This window comes from Cyprinodon variegatus, unplaced genomic scaffold (genome assembly GCF_000732505.1).
Source record: "Cyprinodon variegatus isolate N-32 unplaced genomic scaffold, C_variegatus-1.0 Scaffold586, whole genome shotgun sequence".
Lineage (NCBI taxonomy): Eukaryota > Metazoa > Chordata > Actinopteri > Cyprinodontiformes > Cyprinodontidae > Cyprinodon > Cyprinodon variegatus.
In genome coordinates this window covers 112,692-129,167 of record NW_015151039.1, presented here as the reverse complement: position 1 = coordinate 129,167, position 16,476 = coordinate 112,692, and the positions used below count along the sequence as shown (strand labels likewise).

The following is a 16,476-nucleotide window of genomic DNA, read 5'->3' as shown; positions in this document are numbered from 1 at the left end:
TCTTTAGACAGTATAGTCCGATGAGGCCTAGCTGCTCTGTCTCTGACACAGAGGAGGTTATCCACCACCATAAGAAATTAAGGGGCTATAATATTTGAACACAACCTGACTTAAAAAACCCTTTAATTAACATTTATGTTCAGTTTCTTTTCAATCTTTCAATCACCCCTATATAAAAAAAAAAAAAAAGTGACATATACATACATAAAATAGAGAACTACAAAATTCTCCCTATTTCTGATGAAATACTGTAGCCTACAGGCATCTGTAGGAAGAAAATCATCTGTACGCAGCTCCTTCTTTTTACAGCTCTAGTATTTGTGAAAACGAGAGACAAAAAGAGTACGCATGTCTCTATATGTGTGTGTGTGGGGGTGTGTGTGTGTGTGCTTAAGAGTGACAACCCCCCTTCTCTCTCATTAGCACGGTATCTTGGTATCAGAACTGCCAGGAAGTGACAGACCACTGTAAAAGAACAGGTGCTGTTGGGTTTGAGATGTGTTACAGAGCAAACACTCCCTCATCAAACCGGGTGTCTGTTCTGCACTCTGCCTCTGTCTTCTGTCACACACTATCCAAATCACACAGTCGCCATCTTGTCATATGGTCATCCGAATGAAGCTCATTGCCGGCACAGGTATTAACGCCATCTACATGTGCATGTGTGTGTGTCCAGGCTGGAGACAGGCTGACTACTCATCCTATATATTCTTGTCTTTTATTCCTTCTTCCTCTGCTCCTGCTTCCTCCCCACCTCCTCCTCCCTCCTTTTCTTCTCTGGGAGTGTGATTAGCAGGAGGACACATGGTGAGCTGAGCTGGGGAAGAGAAGGGAAGGGCATGAGAAATCATTAATTACAGCCGCGCTGGAGCTGATGAAGTAAATGTGAGATAGTGTAACACAGGATTTAGTGAAGTGGACGACAGCACAAGATTAATGGTGGGGCCAGGCTGATGAGGATAAGTCACAGCTTAGCTTGATAATTAGTTTCCAAGTGGAAACATCCCTCACCATTGTGTTATTTTTACTTCTCTCCTCTTATTATTATAGCCGATGAGCACAAGCAGAGGGAAATGGAGTCAGTAATTTACCTGCAAAGCAGCACAAAGTCTTCTCCTTTTATTTCTTTTCCAAATCTTCTTGGTTTACTTTTTATACACATGTTTTTATTATTGTTATTTTTTTTTTCTTTTTATTGGAGCATCTTCTTTCCCCTTTTCTTTTAGAACATCTTCTTCCTCTGCTGTCCAGAAGAGGTCACTGTCACCTGTTCTCACTATAGACACCCTCACTACAGATTCCAATTGCCTTCTTTTCTCAAAATTGCCAAGAAATAAATAAATAAACACAGAAAGAGATGTAGCCCTTCTGAATTCTCCATATGCGCATGTAATTGAGGTAAACTGTTGTAATCAGAGCCAGAGTTGTAGATAAGACCATCCCCTAACAGGCATCACTTAAGCCATGTCTCAGACGATGTTGGTTCCAGCAATTAGGCATTCTTTTCATTTCCCAAATGACTCGCAAAAAAACTTGAGGATATTATAATTGCTTTTAGCCACGCATATCTAATTTGTGTCTTTTTAAGTGTTAATTAGTAAGCGAATTAAAGTGACATCTTTATGTAGTTTGCTCTGCTGAAAAATGTTGTTGGCGGCTGCTTAATGATTTTTAGAGCGAGTATAGCGGACTGGGATAAAGTGTGTGTGCACACATGACGGGCTTTTCATTAGCACCTATGTATGATCGGTTTCAGGGAGTTTTCTGTGAGTTTGGGTGTGAATGAATGGAAGGACAGTAGAGTACAGTGGTGTGTGAGAGGCAGAGCTCCAAATAGAGGTGGAATTAATGAAGACAACATGTCACATATTTTTGGCAGTGGAGCAGGGACAGGAAATGAAGCTGGGCTCGTCTGGGTGACTGCCGCCCATGTTCGAGTGTGTCACTGTCCTGTCAGGCTGTGTGTAAAACTGGCAGACATTGATACATGCTCTCCCTGATAACACCCCATTCCCCCATCCATCATCCACACCCCCACACACACACACATACACACAATCACTTGTATATTTATTTACTGTGCCAGATGTTGAGACTGATTTTTGTGTGAGTGGAGAGAGCTGAATTCTTTCACAAATAATAGGCTTCTGATATGTGACAGGTTTGGGTAACTTGCTGCTTCGCCACAAGTAGATGAAGGTGGGAGTGGGAGTGGGAGTGGGAGTGCACTCCCCCTCATTGGGAGCACACAATTTTAAAATTTCAGGTGTTGTTCTGTAGCTTGCTGCCTTCTGAGTTGGACTGTGGTGAACTTCTTCTGGTGATCATACAGCATCACCTAGTGCTCCCTTACAGTAAGACAACTGTTGAACTTAGTGTGAGGAGCTCTGCTTATGTCTTTAAACTCACAATTTAAAAAAATGTTAATCGCTTTGATCTGTTTGGAAAATACTCCAATATAATCTAGTGCAAATTTACTTTTTCCAGTGCATAAAACTAAATATTTTTGTTATTGTTTGTTGTTTTTTTTTGTAGGATTTTTGGAAAGCTCTACTCTCATTTTTTCTCTTTTTTTTTTATTAACTTTGAGCAATACAGCAATTGGAAAATGTAGACTTTTTGAACCTATTACAAAAGTAACTTCATCTTTGGCAGGTCATTTTGTTGACTAATGATTTAATGTGAGAAAAAAAAAGGCAGCTACGACAATAACGCTGATGATCTCAGTCTGCATGCTCACAAACAGTCAGCTGATTGTTGAATTGTGGAAAAAATGGAAAATAATGTAAAATTTATATATTAATTATCAAACTGAAATACAAATACATTTCTATGCCCGCAAATGTATTTAAAAAATCAGTTTTATTTCTGTTTTTTTCTTTTTTTATATAATGAAAACATCAGTAATAAGAGATGGCAGAAGTAACCAAGTAACCACATCAAAGGCAGTTATTCTGTGATTTATTTGAATATAGTTGCTGTAGGAGGCGCTGTTGCTTCTTTTCTTCAATTAACTTTGGTTTTCTTTGAAAAACAATTGATAAAATGTGTTTATTATGTAAGCAGACTGAAGCCTATTTATTTATTTTTATTTATTTGTTTATTTACTTATTTATTTATGTATATGTATTTTAATTGTAAGGTCTTTTTACATTACATTTACTTTTACAAAGTTACGTTTTCTCACCAGTGTTAGGAAAAGACAAAAAGCTACCTATATAAATAATGAATTATATATATTTTCTTCTCTTCTGTATTCAAATAATATCTATTTTATTTTACTTTGATGTGTTTTCTTTCTATTGTTTCTTTCTAGGTAATCCAAAAACTGTCCCAACTTAGTTACTTCCTGGCTTACAATTAAATCTGAACTTCAAAGCAGTCTGTAAATCCATAATTTAGCAACATACCAAAAAAAAAAAAAAAAAAAAAAAAAAAAAGGGGTCTTGTCGTTCTTCTACCACAAGGGGGCAGTGGTACTGTACCTCCTCCCTGGAATAATTCTCTCATCTTTTTCCTGCTGATGGATAAACTTCACTCAGTCTTATTTTAATTTAATAGTTAAGTGACATCAGATAAATATCTTAGACTGTGTCCGAATGGTGCTAAAATAATTCTTTGTTTATTTTTTTCTCTGTATTTCTTTTCTCTCACAGCAATTCCACCTTTTTTTTCTCCTCACAGTTTCACTACAATTTCGGCACAGAGCGGAGTATTGTGTCTTAACTTCCAATCAAGCCACAGAAGCCACTGTAACCAGAAAGGACAAAGAAAAGAAAGGAATAAAAATAATAAAAAACTCTGATTTCTTGTACTAGTCTAGATTTTATTATGTTATTCCCTACCTCTTTTTATTTAATTATGTAATTTCTGAAATGTATTTAGAAATAAAAATAAATGTTTTCTCTTCAAAATGTGAAACTTCTACAGTTATCCTCCTTTTTTACTTTATTTGTCAGATAGTTGGAATCAGATTTAAAAGGGTGTGTGGCCCAAAATAAAACAACAATTTCCAGAGTGAACATGTTAAGCTGTGACTCACTTGTTGCTCATCAGAGTTGCACATCTTTGATGATGCCTTGGAGGGCGAAGAAGAACGCAGGAACGAACAGGTCCATCTCATGTTCATTTTCCAGAAGAAGCATCTTCCTGTCAAGCTTCATGAGGAGCATGCAACAACAATGAGCAGAGCCTGGAGACATGGAGAGTTTACCCCAGACACCACCCCACACACACACACACACACACACACACACACACACACACCCGTTAACAGTTACTCTTCAACTAAATCAGCTCTTTAAAAGCACGACCATACACTATGGAGAATGTTTTTCCCATATGCTGCTTACCTGTGGTTAAATAAACTATTTGGAAAACTTGGATTACAATGACTTTAATTATTCCTAGACAATAATATTGAGGTAATCATCCTTTAAAAACACACTATGATTTTGTTTTGGGTCTTTGACATTAACAAAATGCACTCCAGTTATGAACACAACCTTAATACCAAAGAATGACTTCCTCATCACTGCTCATTTTTGAAAAATTCAGATTTATCAAGTGTAAATAATATCAGACATTTATTCACTGAAAAACATCCCTGCTGTTTATTAGACTTGTAATTTGGTGAACTTACAGATTTTGCCAACTGTTTCTTTCTTTTTTTTTTTTTTTTTGTTGTTGGGCCAAAACTCCTAATGGCTTTTGATTTTCACAGGTGTTTAATGAAGCAGGCAGCAGATGACAGCCCTCCTTGACTGTTTGGTTTGTTGCTCTGCTGCTGCTAAAATCAGAGCGACTGAGGAATTCTCTGCAGAGGGAGCAGCTTTCACGCTCCTTCGCGAAGGTGACACTCGTGTCAGTGAAGCCCCTGAGAACGTGACAGGCTTCATCAGCCTTGCTCCCTGCTGGTTCATAGAGTGCATCTATACAGTGTGCCATATGCAAACTGAAAAAAACCTGCAAGAAAAAAGTAGTTTAATGTGCCAGGGAATTTCAGATGTTAGATAGTTTTTATGCTTATTCCATTTTTTATACACCCTTTAATCTAGATATGTGTTGTTAGTCTTCTTTAACTNGTTAGTGTTCTTTAACTTTCTTTTTTTCAGTATATAAATATAAAAAATAGATATTTTGTTTTTGTAGGAAATTGACAGGACCAAAACTACAACTAAACTTTAATTAGATATCAAAAGTAGAGAAGAAACCATACCTTGAAATATTTATATAGTTTTGGAAACCAATAACATAAATATGAGTTTATCCAAGTCATATTTCTTATAATGTCTTATTTTTTAAAAGTATGCATAATATCCATGTGCTGTGCTCAGTGTGAGCAACAATGTATGTTATTGGGATTTAAACTTTCTAACTTTAACTGCTCATAACTCTGTAGGTCCGATGTTGGCATGTAGGTAATAAAACGTTTGCTTCTAAGACAGGAAAAAAGCTGGATCATCCTGTCTGACAATGAAAAATTAAGGCATATAAAAAAAGATTTTAATTTGCAAAAAAAATTAATGTTTAAATGTACTGTAATCTTATTTATTCATTTATTTGCTGCAATATTTTCAGTTCGCCTGCTTATTCTGTTTCTCATTCACATATTTCAAATCCAGTATCATTTTCAGATGAATATTCTCGTATTTAATGCATAATATCGTTCCTAAACTCTTTATGGTAAAACAGTGTTGTGTTGATGATAAATGGATTAGAAACTGCTAGTTTAAGTGACTTTAGAAATAACAAAAAATTGACAAATAGGAACTAAAATATTTTTTACAAAGTTTGTAATTTGGCTGACAGATTTATGATGCACCTCTTAGGTTCTGATTGTTTCTCGGTTTCTGTTAAATTCTCTACCATGCAACTTTTTAGAACCTGTGTTTTCTTTTTGTTTTTTATTATAAAATGTTTTATCATGTTCTTATTTTACCTCTAAACCTCCACATAAACCCATCTTAAATGAGCAGCAATCAATCAGCAGCTATAAAGTAAAATAGTGGCAGTATGATGCACTGAAATACCTTTATTGAGCGAGGACAGAAATGTGGATGGAGCTAAATATGGAGCAGTTTAAGAAAAAAAAAAGACTTAAACTGTGCTGGAGGTTGGCCTTCCAGCATCACAACGACCCTAAACAGGCAGAACAACAATGGACTGGTTACATCAAAGCATATGAATGTTTCAGACCTAAATCCAATTGAGAATTTAAAGCAATCACTGGAAAAAACTGAAATCTAGATAAGTAATTTTTTTCTTAAAATAAGTGCATTTGTCTTGGATTGAGGAGTTAAAAGACACATTTTGCCAATGGAACAGGATAATTTACATTTAAAAATAAGAAAACACAATTGCATTGTCTTATTTCAAGTGCATTTTATCTAATCATCTTATTTAAAGAGTAAAAATACTCATTCCATTGGCAAACTACCTCATTTACCTACTCAAATCAAGGGTAAATACAATTCATTTAAGCTATTTTTACTAATTTGTAGATTGTTTTTCCAGTGAACCCTTAAACATTGATTTGTTTTAGAGGGTCTCCATCCATTCTGGCTGAGCTTGGAATAAAAAAAAATTAATAGCTTCAGATCAGGAACTGAAATATATGTTTACATCAATGTCACACATCTTTTTACACGCAGCCCTGCTACAATACACCTGAAATCAAATGGGTAAGTTATCTCTTCAGCATTCATTCGAGCTCTAAACAGTCCTGCTAATGAGCTAACTATGAGATTCAGTTTAAAGAAAACAAACAAAATGATGTCACTTCCTTTTTCATCTCCACTTGAATCTACCTGGTCTCTGCAGCCTACAGAAAGGTTTATGCCTTTAAGTGATGTTGAACTAAATGGAGCAGCACATCAAAGCCCCACCCCTCTGTGAGTCCACCAGATGTCTCATGGTCATTTTTAAACTCACACCCTGGGCCCATGACATGTAGCTGTGTGTAAGCATGTAGACAGAGGTAGATGGCCACTTGGAAATTGGAAAAGGAAGCCTGTATTTATGAGGTGGTTTGAGTTGCTGTGTTAAGACAGGCTTAGCCTGCCACTCTCCCTCTGACAGGCCTGTTTCCCCCCCCCCTGAGCTGAGGTGACCAGAGACAGGGTGAGGTGAAAGAGTAAAGGCAGGAGGGCCTGTCTAAGACAGGACTCTCAGGCAGGTGATGCAGCAAATCACTCTGCCAAGGAATGCACCGTTCACTAGATTCATCATCTTCGTCACAAAGAAATAGAAAACTAATTGTTTTGTCTAGTCAGATTGCTTAAAAATTTCACAGAGGCCAAAACTGAGAAAGTCAAAGTTAATGGTTATAATATGACACCCACCTTTAATTTGACCACTTACCTCAGATGGTTTTCGTTGGCTGTTGATGTCATTAAGTGTTAGAAACCCTGACTGAGTCTGGAAGCAAAACGTTGGACGTGTGGTCTTCACCATACCGCCGCCTTAACAAGCCCCTGAGCTGCACTTAGAAGGAAGCCGCTCATCATACGCGTCTTTCCATACTTCAGCTGGAGGTAAGATGAGTGATGTCCCAGAGCAGGGAACCCCTTTTCTTCCTCCCCCTTTTTCTTCCTTTTTCTGCCAAGGCGGTCGGCCCATGTGAGTCACATTACTGTAATTGTACAGGGATGGAGTCGGGTGTGAGGTGATCTCTCTCTTCATCCCTCCATCCCCCCCCCCCAATCTTTCTCTTGCAGATATTCGCCACATGTTGTGAAATGACCAGCAAACATCTTTTCTCTCCCTTTCTCGGTCTCACCCCTGGAACACTCCTTGCAACACAGAAATCAATTAACTCCTTTCAAGTCAGATCAAAGACCCGTTGTGCCGACCAGGCTTTACTTAGACTTCAGGTGCAATTAAGTCTCCCACTGGATAGCGATGGTCCTGGACAAATGAAGGCAGGCTGCTGCCACTGTTCACCAATGTGTGAAGTATGCATAAAGCACTGGGAAGTCCTTAAACAAACGTTCAACCAAACAAGGAGGATGATTATGAAAGGGAATATTTTGACCTTTTTTATGTACAGTAATCTGTAACTGCATTTGACCCTGGCCTGACTTTGACTGTTCCTTATGTGAGGTTGCAACAACCGATCTATACATGATAAAGATATCTGGAGAAGTTAAAGCAAATATTCAGAAAAGCTTGTTGACACCAAGATGCCACATTTTGCTTCAATTTTCTAACAGTGGGTTAGATAAACTGGTACTTGTCTGTCTCAAATCCAGGTGTTTTCCACTGTTCCTTACTGCAGATATAGAAAAAATCAGGTGAGCTCTGGACTAGAAGATTACATTACATCATTTTACTCTATTTTCATGCCTGTTCTGAGTGGCTAATTGGCTTCTTTGTTGATTGTTTTTTATTTATAAAGAAAAAAGTCTTTCTACCCAGAGTGACGTGGTTTGTAGGGACTCTACAACCACGCCAAAATGAAAACTACACCCTGGAGGTGAGATTCATTTGTTTCCAGGAAATGTATTAAACCTCAACTGAATAAATCGTCACTGAATGCAGATGCATAAAGGAAGTTTAACACAAGGTAAACCGTTAAGCACTGTCTATAGACCAAAACAAGATGTGTGAAAAGCCATGTCTCTCTCTACCACCAGTCCAGCTGCAACTCCATCCTGACTCGCCCTCCCTTCCAAACTCGTGTGATCTATGCAAAGGTCAAATACACGGTAAACTAACATCACTTTTGGGAGGAAAATGTTAAGTGGATACTCATAACTATAATTCTGTTAGTTAGAACTTTTTTTTTTGGCAAATGTTCTACTGTTTGTTAATAACTGAGTAATTGTGCCATTGAAAAACTGTTTCACTATTTGCATCAAACTGTATGTTTGCGGCTAATGGCATTAGTAGACTGTTAAGTTAGTAAAGTAATTACACTATGACGGCAGTATGAGTAGCTCTCCTGCAAAAGCAATCGAAAGCAGTTGGTCAGATGCTTTACGCTGCTGCTGGCCTTTTTTGGACAGGGAGGCGCTACGCCCTGAGAGAGCTATTCAAATGGAAGTACATGAACTAGCGGCAGGCTCAGCTTCTGAACAAGACAATGGAATAAAGCACAGATAAAGGGCATGTGACGCCATCTAAACAGATACCTTTCATTCTTCACATCAATATTCCTTTTTCGAATTAATTATTGCTCTTTTAAAAAAAAGTTTTAGAAAAACTATATTTCCATGGTAACATTTAATGCTAACCCAGAGATTGTGCTTTTGTGAGACATCTACATAAAAAAAAAACTGGGAGAGTAGCTTTTTTTTATAATTATTTTTGCTCAATTAATCCACTCATCTATTCACATCTTTATAATTTTAGTTAACCAATGAAACCGATAAGTTACATAAATAATATTTTTCTTTTCTATGAGCGTTGGAAGGTTTGTGACAGAGTTTCTGAGTGTTGGTTATATGCGCAAAAATGTGGGATGCACAGAGTCCCATTCAATCAATAAATGCAGCTCATCAACTCAAATCTATATCAGGCAATTAAAGCTTTTATTTAATCTACAAAAATAAGTAAAAAATAGGATTTAGTTGGATTGTATTTGAATGTTTAGCATCACAAATTGTTTTAGAAAATGCTTTTTTGTAAAAGTAAAACATTCCTTGCTAAACACATTTAGTCAAATTAAAAAAGTAATTTTTTTCTTTCTTTAAGTTCTGTTTTGTTTTTTGTGTTTATGGCATCTTTGGTTGTATTTATCCAGTTATGTTTACTTTTATTTTTCCTTTTTTTATTTTTTGCAATGCATGTTGCATCTCCTGGTGCTGGGAAGAAATACCAAAGCTCCTAACTAATCTCTCCATCAGCACTGCTGTGCCACAGAGTGTGACATCAAACCAGTCGGACAAGAGGGAAGTGACTAAAGTTTCTGTCCACAGACAGGTGCACTGACCCTGTCCACCCTCCAAGGTGCCACTTGTATTTTATTGGACATTTATAGCCGGCCAGCATTTTTTAACCGCCACCTGGATGCAATAAAGGTTCAGCTCCTGAGCTCTGGCTGCCCAGAGGATTTCCCAGCAGCTCCCACGGGACTTCTGGCTAGTTAAGATGTTTATTAAGCTGAAAGTGGTCCAGTGGGAAAACAAGGCACTTCTGAGAGATTCGGGCCAGCAGTTTTCTTGTTAGACAGTGTGCTCCCTGGAGGATTGGGTTTCTTTTTCTTTCAGACCTCGGAGGGAGGACAGGGTCAGTTCACGGGGTGCAGGGTTGACCAAGTGGTAACTAGGCACATGAACCCAGGAAGGCAAACATCTAGATAGCATCAAGGTCAGCCCGCTGTGATTCCCACAGTTCCAAAGCCTACAGAGATCAGCCGAAAGCTTTCGTGTTAGCTCTGAAGAGGATACGGTTTAATTTTGGAATTCCATCATCTAACTACTTAGCTTTATGCTTTGAATGAATTCTTGGTAGGAATAGTTCATCTTATGATAAAATATATAATTAGCAGAAACTTTTTCCTATTTTCTTTGTAAAATGTTTAAAGATTCTGACCAATTAGAATAGAGCAGAGCTATTTCTGCCCACTGTTTGATAGATCTTGACCTCACTAAGCCCTGCTGGACCTCTAACTTAAAGCCCTGGTCTGTAGCCTCCAGCACTCTGAACTATAATAACTGATGTTAGTCCCTGTTTTAGTCCCTGTTCAACTAACTTCTTCTCCGCTCAGCCTGATAAATATCCCTTTTGTTCTCATTTAGCTGTGAACTCTCAAACTGCAGAGGCCACGGCGAGCACATTGTGCGGCGCACATGTTGGAGTGATGGGTTTTTTAGTGCTCTCTGCCTAATGTTCAGGACAGATTAGAAATGCTCGCCTGTGACAGATGCTGTCTCCATCTTCACTATCAGATCCACCCAGCTGCAAAACATCTGGTGGATTTCTACCTTTTCTCTGAAGTGCAGCCTGTTATTGGCACACTTACAATCATATATGTACGCTTGCTCACAAAAAAACATCCACCGTATTTAATTGAGACAGGAAAAAAAAAAGAAGCATATTTACAGATGTGTGATCAGTTAAAAGCCTGCTGGCCTCAGTAGGGGGATAATCTAATGCTTTTTTTTCTGTGGATTTGAGAAAATATTTTTTTTTGTTGCATTACATTCTAAAACCATGATTCATCATTATTTTTGTTCCAGAAAAATCTGATACATTTAGTTGTTTGCATCCAAATTTTTTTGGGGAATATCTGTCTCTACCAAAACCACAAAGTGTGCAAACACATGCAGACTCTTCAGTAGACGGAGAGGTTTTCCTCTCCACATGAAGACCCGAGCTTGTTGCTAATGGCATAAATCCTAAAATAATTCTCCGGCATCCTGGAGTTTGAACTTTTTCCCTCGGAGGAGGCACTATTTTTGCCGGACAAATCCATTGAAAAACATGACCATTTGATGAAAGAAGCTGCAAATCATACCTGAGCAGAGGTACTTTTGCTAATGACAACATTAGCCTTGTAACAACAAAGGACATTTACTCTGCCCCAAGATGATGGTTAACAAAGTTTGTGAAAGAGCTTAAAGACCTTTCAGAGCGTGAGGCGTCGTTTCTTTACCGTCTACTCCACCCCAATAATTGAACTTTAAGAGTTATTTATTAAGCTTCTGAATTTAGTCTCATGCAAAGATTATTTTTTATCCACACCCTGAGCTCAAAGGGATTGATATCTACATTTAAAATTCTTTAAGAAACATTTTTAAAAATAAGGTAAAATCAATAAGTTTTGTAAGAAAATAAAAATAAAAGTAGAATAAACCTGCATAATTAGCATGAAATAAACTTTATATCTTAGTTTTCTTAGTCTATTCTTTAGTTGGAGAAATATGAAATAGAATTAAAAATATTAGGCTGAGTTTTTCTTTCTTTCTAGTTTATTTTTGCAGTAAAACTGATGACCTAAATATTGCATAAAATTAAAGAATGACATATTTCTACTGACTGTATTTTATGAGGATATTTTAAGTTTTTTTTATTTTTGTTCATTTTGCTCTGAATTATTTTTTGAGATTACAAATTTATCATAATGAATTTTTTACTAAAGTCGTTTTCCTTCCATTGTTTTTAGTTTTATGTTAGTTTTTTTCTTTTAGAGTAATAAAAATAAAGAGAAAATTCAAAAATCCTGCAAAAAAATTTATTCCACGGTGTTAATTGGATTTTTTAATAATATTTGGAATATGGAACATATTTTAATCTGGAGTAAGTCTGAATATTATGTCAGTTAGTTTAATTAACTGAGTTATTCTAAATTGCTTTTCATACAAAAAAGTATTTAGTGGCATATACTCTATTTGTTTAGCATTACAAATAAAAATAACCTGTATTTAATGTAATTTTAATTACTAATTGCCAAAACCGATGTGTAATACATTTGATCCAAACAAGGCTAAATGCTTTTATACCAAAAATTCCATCATCAACAACATAGCTTGTTATTCTGGTATAATCAAATTTTAAAAAAGGAAACATTTGCAACATCTAATAAAAGATTAACATGTGTTGTTGGTGAACTTTTCTTTTTTTGACAGAACACATTTGTTTTCTCTGTATTTTCGGTTTAGTATAAAGTCTTCAAAATTATGATTTCATTAGCATGTTACTGAATAAACGGCGCACTTTGGAGAGACGAGACGAACATTTTAAACACTGTGAGTTGTACATATAGGCTTTCGCCAGCAGGGGGAGGTGTTGTAATTCAAAAAAAGCTGTTTTAACAGCTGCGCAGCTGTAAAACAGCATGTTACACTCAGAGTCACGCTGCAACTGTCTGCACAGACAACCGTCCTTAGGTTTGCTTTATAGTACTTAAAAAAAAAGATAAAACACTATTCTTTCACTGTGGAATTATTAATAATTGGAAACAACAGAAAAGATAAATAATCTATTAAAGTTATATATTAAATTATACAAGATAATATATTTTTAAAGGTTGATAGTTGCCATTAAAATGTCTTCAAATTTAATCAACAATATTAGTTTAAGCATAGTTTCTAATAATTGTTTCATTCTGGAAACATTGATGCTCTTACTTCGGCAACAAATCTAAATATTTTTCTTCCATATTCCTAAATTGTTGGCCCTGGCAACATTTCACCAAATGTGTATGGTCTGGGACAAAGCTGCAAGGCTAGTGAAATTATACATTTCTTTTAATTATTATTTTTATTTGGAAAGTAAGAGAAAAAATTTGAGCTGTCATAAGACTGGAGAAAGCATCTGTAATTGAGCAATAATTAAAGTTTACTTTCTGCTTTAACTAGTTAAGCAAACTGTGCTGATGGTGAAGCTTTTGAACAGCAGGAAAAGGTTAAATGTACCCTTATTGGAACAGATTTCCAAACTTTATCACCATTCAAGGTCCTTTTTGTGTCTAAATTAGTTCTCTATTGTTTGAACTCTCTAACATGGGAACCAGTTGATCTTATGTAAATAAAACTGCTTATGACTCTTTTACAGAGTAAGGCTAAAGACCCTCTCAATTAATGGTGCAAATTATTACCTAAAGCTAAGAAATTGTGATTGATTGTTTATGAGTATAATTAATCAGAGGTTGAAGGTTTTTAATGAATCTCAAGAACTATGATCCAAGAGGAAGACGTTTTAAATTCAGCCTCTGCTTTTAGGCTGTTGACAATAGAGTTAAAAAAACAAAAACAAACTCTGCTTGTTTAGAGTGTAATATTTACCGTTGTCTTTCTTGTTCTTGTTGCTGTTGCTGAGATATTTTTTTTTTCAAATCTGATAGTAATGAAATTCTTTTATTCTTAAATTACCTTACCCATTAAACTTACACAACTTATTATCAATTTATGACTAAAAAATAATTTGATTACAAACTATAAAAATTGTTACACCAACTGTGTTGGTGTAAATCTGTTTATTTCATTGTTGCATTAGAAAATATTCTCACAATTAAAGCTTTGGTGCTTATATGCAGTTTAAGCTAATGACTAGGAGATGGACTTGAAGCACAAATAATTTATTTACTGAATTTTGTTGTTCTTGGATTCAGTTTATTGTTTTAATAAAATGGGAATTGAAAGTAAAAGTCCACTCCAGTTTTAAACAATCCAAACGATTATTATTTAGCCCAATTCATTTCTTAATTACATAACCAGCTTCACGTTCAAAACCAAACTCACCAAACAGATTAAACTCTGAAATAATTTTCAAGCATTAAAGTAGGAATTATTTACAGGTCACATGTGTTTGTTAAGCAGCTAATATGATGAGATATTCATTTAAATTACAAAATAATTCCTTTTCAGGCTTCAGGTTTGAAGGATTGTTATAGATCTGGAGGATCAGGGCTGGAGACTTGGGTCATTTTTAACAGCTCCTGTTCTCATGAGGAGTTAAATACAAATTTAAGAAAAATTGGTTATTTTGTATGTGCATTATTATTACTATTATTATTTTTATTGTACTTTCTGCATTTTACAAGTGGTATTATGATAATTCACATAGCCTGATCTGCTCCAAAAACCTTTTTGCAGGCGCAGGTTGCAATAGAAATTATATGCAGCTTCTTAGTTTACAGTCAACCAGGGTTTCCTTACCTAAAAGTATTCATAAGCTTGGGAAAAGTTGCACATTAATGAACATCAGTATAAAAACAAATGTAAATCTGCCGGATTATAGCTACAAACCTAGTTTTCATCCGTATATTAAAAACTCTATTAAGAGAAGTAGTTTTATCTAGGTGATTGCTCTGAATCTGAAACATATTTCTAATCTTTTATCGAAACAAAGAGCAAAAAACATTAGAATTTTAAGCATTAACCATTTTAAGCCTTTTAATTTATATGAAAAAAAAAAGTTTTTAATGTCTAGAATTTATCCAAAAGGGAAAACAGTCTTATTTAGAGTTTTTTTTTTTTTTCATTTTACCCTGAAACAAAATAGATCTGGCATAAACATTTTACAACATAATATAAAATAATATAATATAATAAAATTAGTTCATTGTAAAGAAACATAAATAAATAAATAAAAAAGGTGTGTTTCTGTTTTATTAAACAGTAAATATATATAGTCTGGATGGGCTAAGCCCCCAATGCCTGTGTCTTAAAAACGCCTCTGTTCATTGTTATGATAAGTTGTGGAAATTTAGAAAAACAGACCCATATATGGTTATATTTATAATCACGCGAACCATCACTGGGTTTGACTATACCTATAATTAAATCAAATGGTAATCAAGTCCCAGCTCAGTCTTGCTCCATGCTCTGACGCTGCGGCCCACAGCCGCAGGTAAACGGATTTCAGAGTCACATTTCCAAGCTGGATGTCAGCTCCCTGTCACACGGGAGGCTGTCAAGCCATTTGTCAGGAACTCGATAAATTTGTCAGAGGAGGGGATGGCTGGGGAAGAAAGAAAAAAAGAAAATCTGAATCCAATAAATCATAACGTAAACAAATCTCGCCATGGGTTGACAGTGCTGTATTAAACTTCGGTCTAATCCTCCGGGAGCCGGGATTATCCCGCAGTATCATTTTTTTTTTCTTCTGCCTCGATAAAGATCAGAGCTGGGCTACTTTAACTTCTCATCAAATAACCTAAAAAAAATCCTTAGAAATATTTATTGACTTAAAATTCGGAATAAACAATATTAAACATAAGTTACTTCATTTACCGCGGGGCCCCTTCACTGTCTTGAAGGGGACCCAAACTGTGCAAAATGGGAAAAAAATGAAAAAAAGAGAAATCTTCAGCCTCAGAAAAGTCAGATGGAATTACATGTGACTGGGTCGCAAAATGCAAACGCTTCAATAAGCCTCTGTGTTGATCCACGATGGTCAGCGGTTCCAGAGAGTGAACCAGAAAGCGCTGCGCTCCTGCAAAGCTTCCGCTCCCTGCAAGTATTTTAAAGCAAACAATGAGCGAGGCTAAAAAATATCCACCATGGCAATATTTTCACCAACGTTTGGGAACTTTTTCAAACTAAAGAATAACGTTATGCGCTCAGTTGCCTGATATTTGCATACGTTTAAAAAGCTCAATCTTCATTAGAAAGCCTTATTAAAAGATCAAAGTGAGTAAATTACCAAAGTCCTGCAGCTCTCCAAATTAGGCGGCCATTATGTTTGTGCTTTGCTATAATTTCCCCTTTGAAGATGCAAGAGTTTCTTCCCATTTTCAACAAGGTATTTTATTTTAACTTGCCTCTTGGTTTTATAGGATTATTTTAGTGCAAACTCTCAGCTTAAGCAACTTTCTAGAGATAGTATCCCGCAAGCTGCAGGACTAACGCTGATCCCAGTCCACACTTCAGATTATGTATAATCTGCATTATACGCTGAAGTTATTTATCTTTATTTATTAGTTTTGTAGCCTGCAGAGCCTCCGGGTTTAAGGACGGCCTGTGGCGGGGATGTATGCGTCTTATTCTGGAGCAACACGATACAAATTAATAATAATAATAATAAAAA

The 16,476-nt window shown here is 35.9% G+C and overlaps 1 protein-coding gene and 1 long non-coding RNA gene across 4 annotated transcripts in view; one reads left to right on the top strand and one right to left on the bottom strand.

The window, feature by feature from the left end:
* Positions 1-4,027, top strand: part of LOC107095935 (multivesicular body subunit 12B-like) — a 56,374-nt gene extending 52,347 nt beyond the window's left edge. Inside the window, exon 10 of the mRNA XM_015392315.1 lies at positions 3,685-4,027. Within this exon, the coding sequence (XP_015247801.1) occupies positions 3,685-3,726 (42 nt within the window). The 3' untranslated portion in view covers positions 3,727-4,027. The remainder of the gene's footprint in view (positions 1-3,684) is intronic.
* Positions 3-16,476, bottom strand: part of LOC107095937 — a 17,290-nt gene continuing 816 nt past the window's right edge. Inside the window, exons 2-4 of one of the 3 annotated variants that reach the window (XR_001481772.1) lie at positions 7,363-7,633; positions 4,043-4,192; positions 3-817 (exon numbers count right to left, since the gene is read on the bottom strand). This is a non-coding gene — a long non-coding RNA (uncharacterized LOC107095937). Of the gene's footprint in view, positions 818-4,042; positions 4,193-7,362; positions 9,506-16,476 lie in introns of those variants that run through there. The other 2 variants (XR_001481771.1, XR_001481773.1) reach the window with 2 other exon arrangements.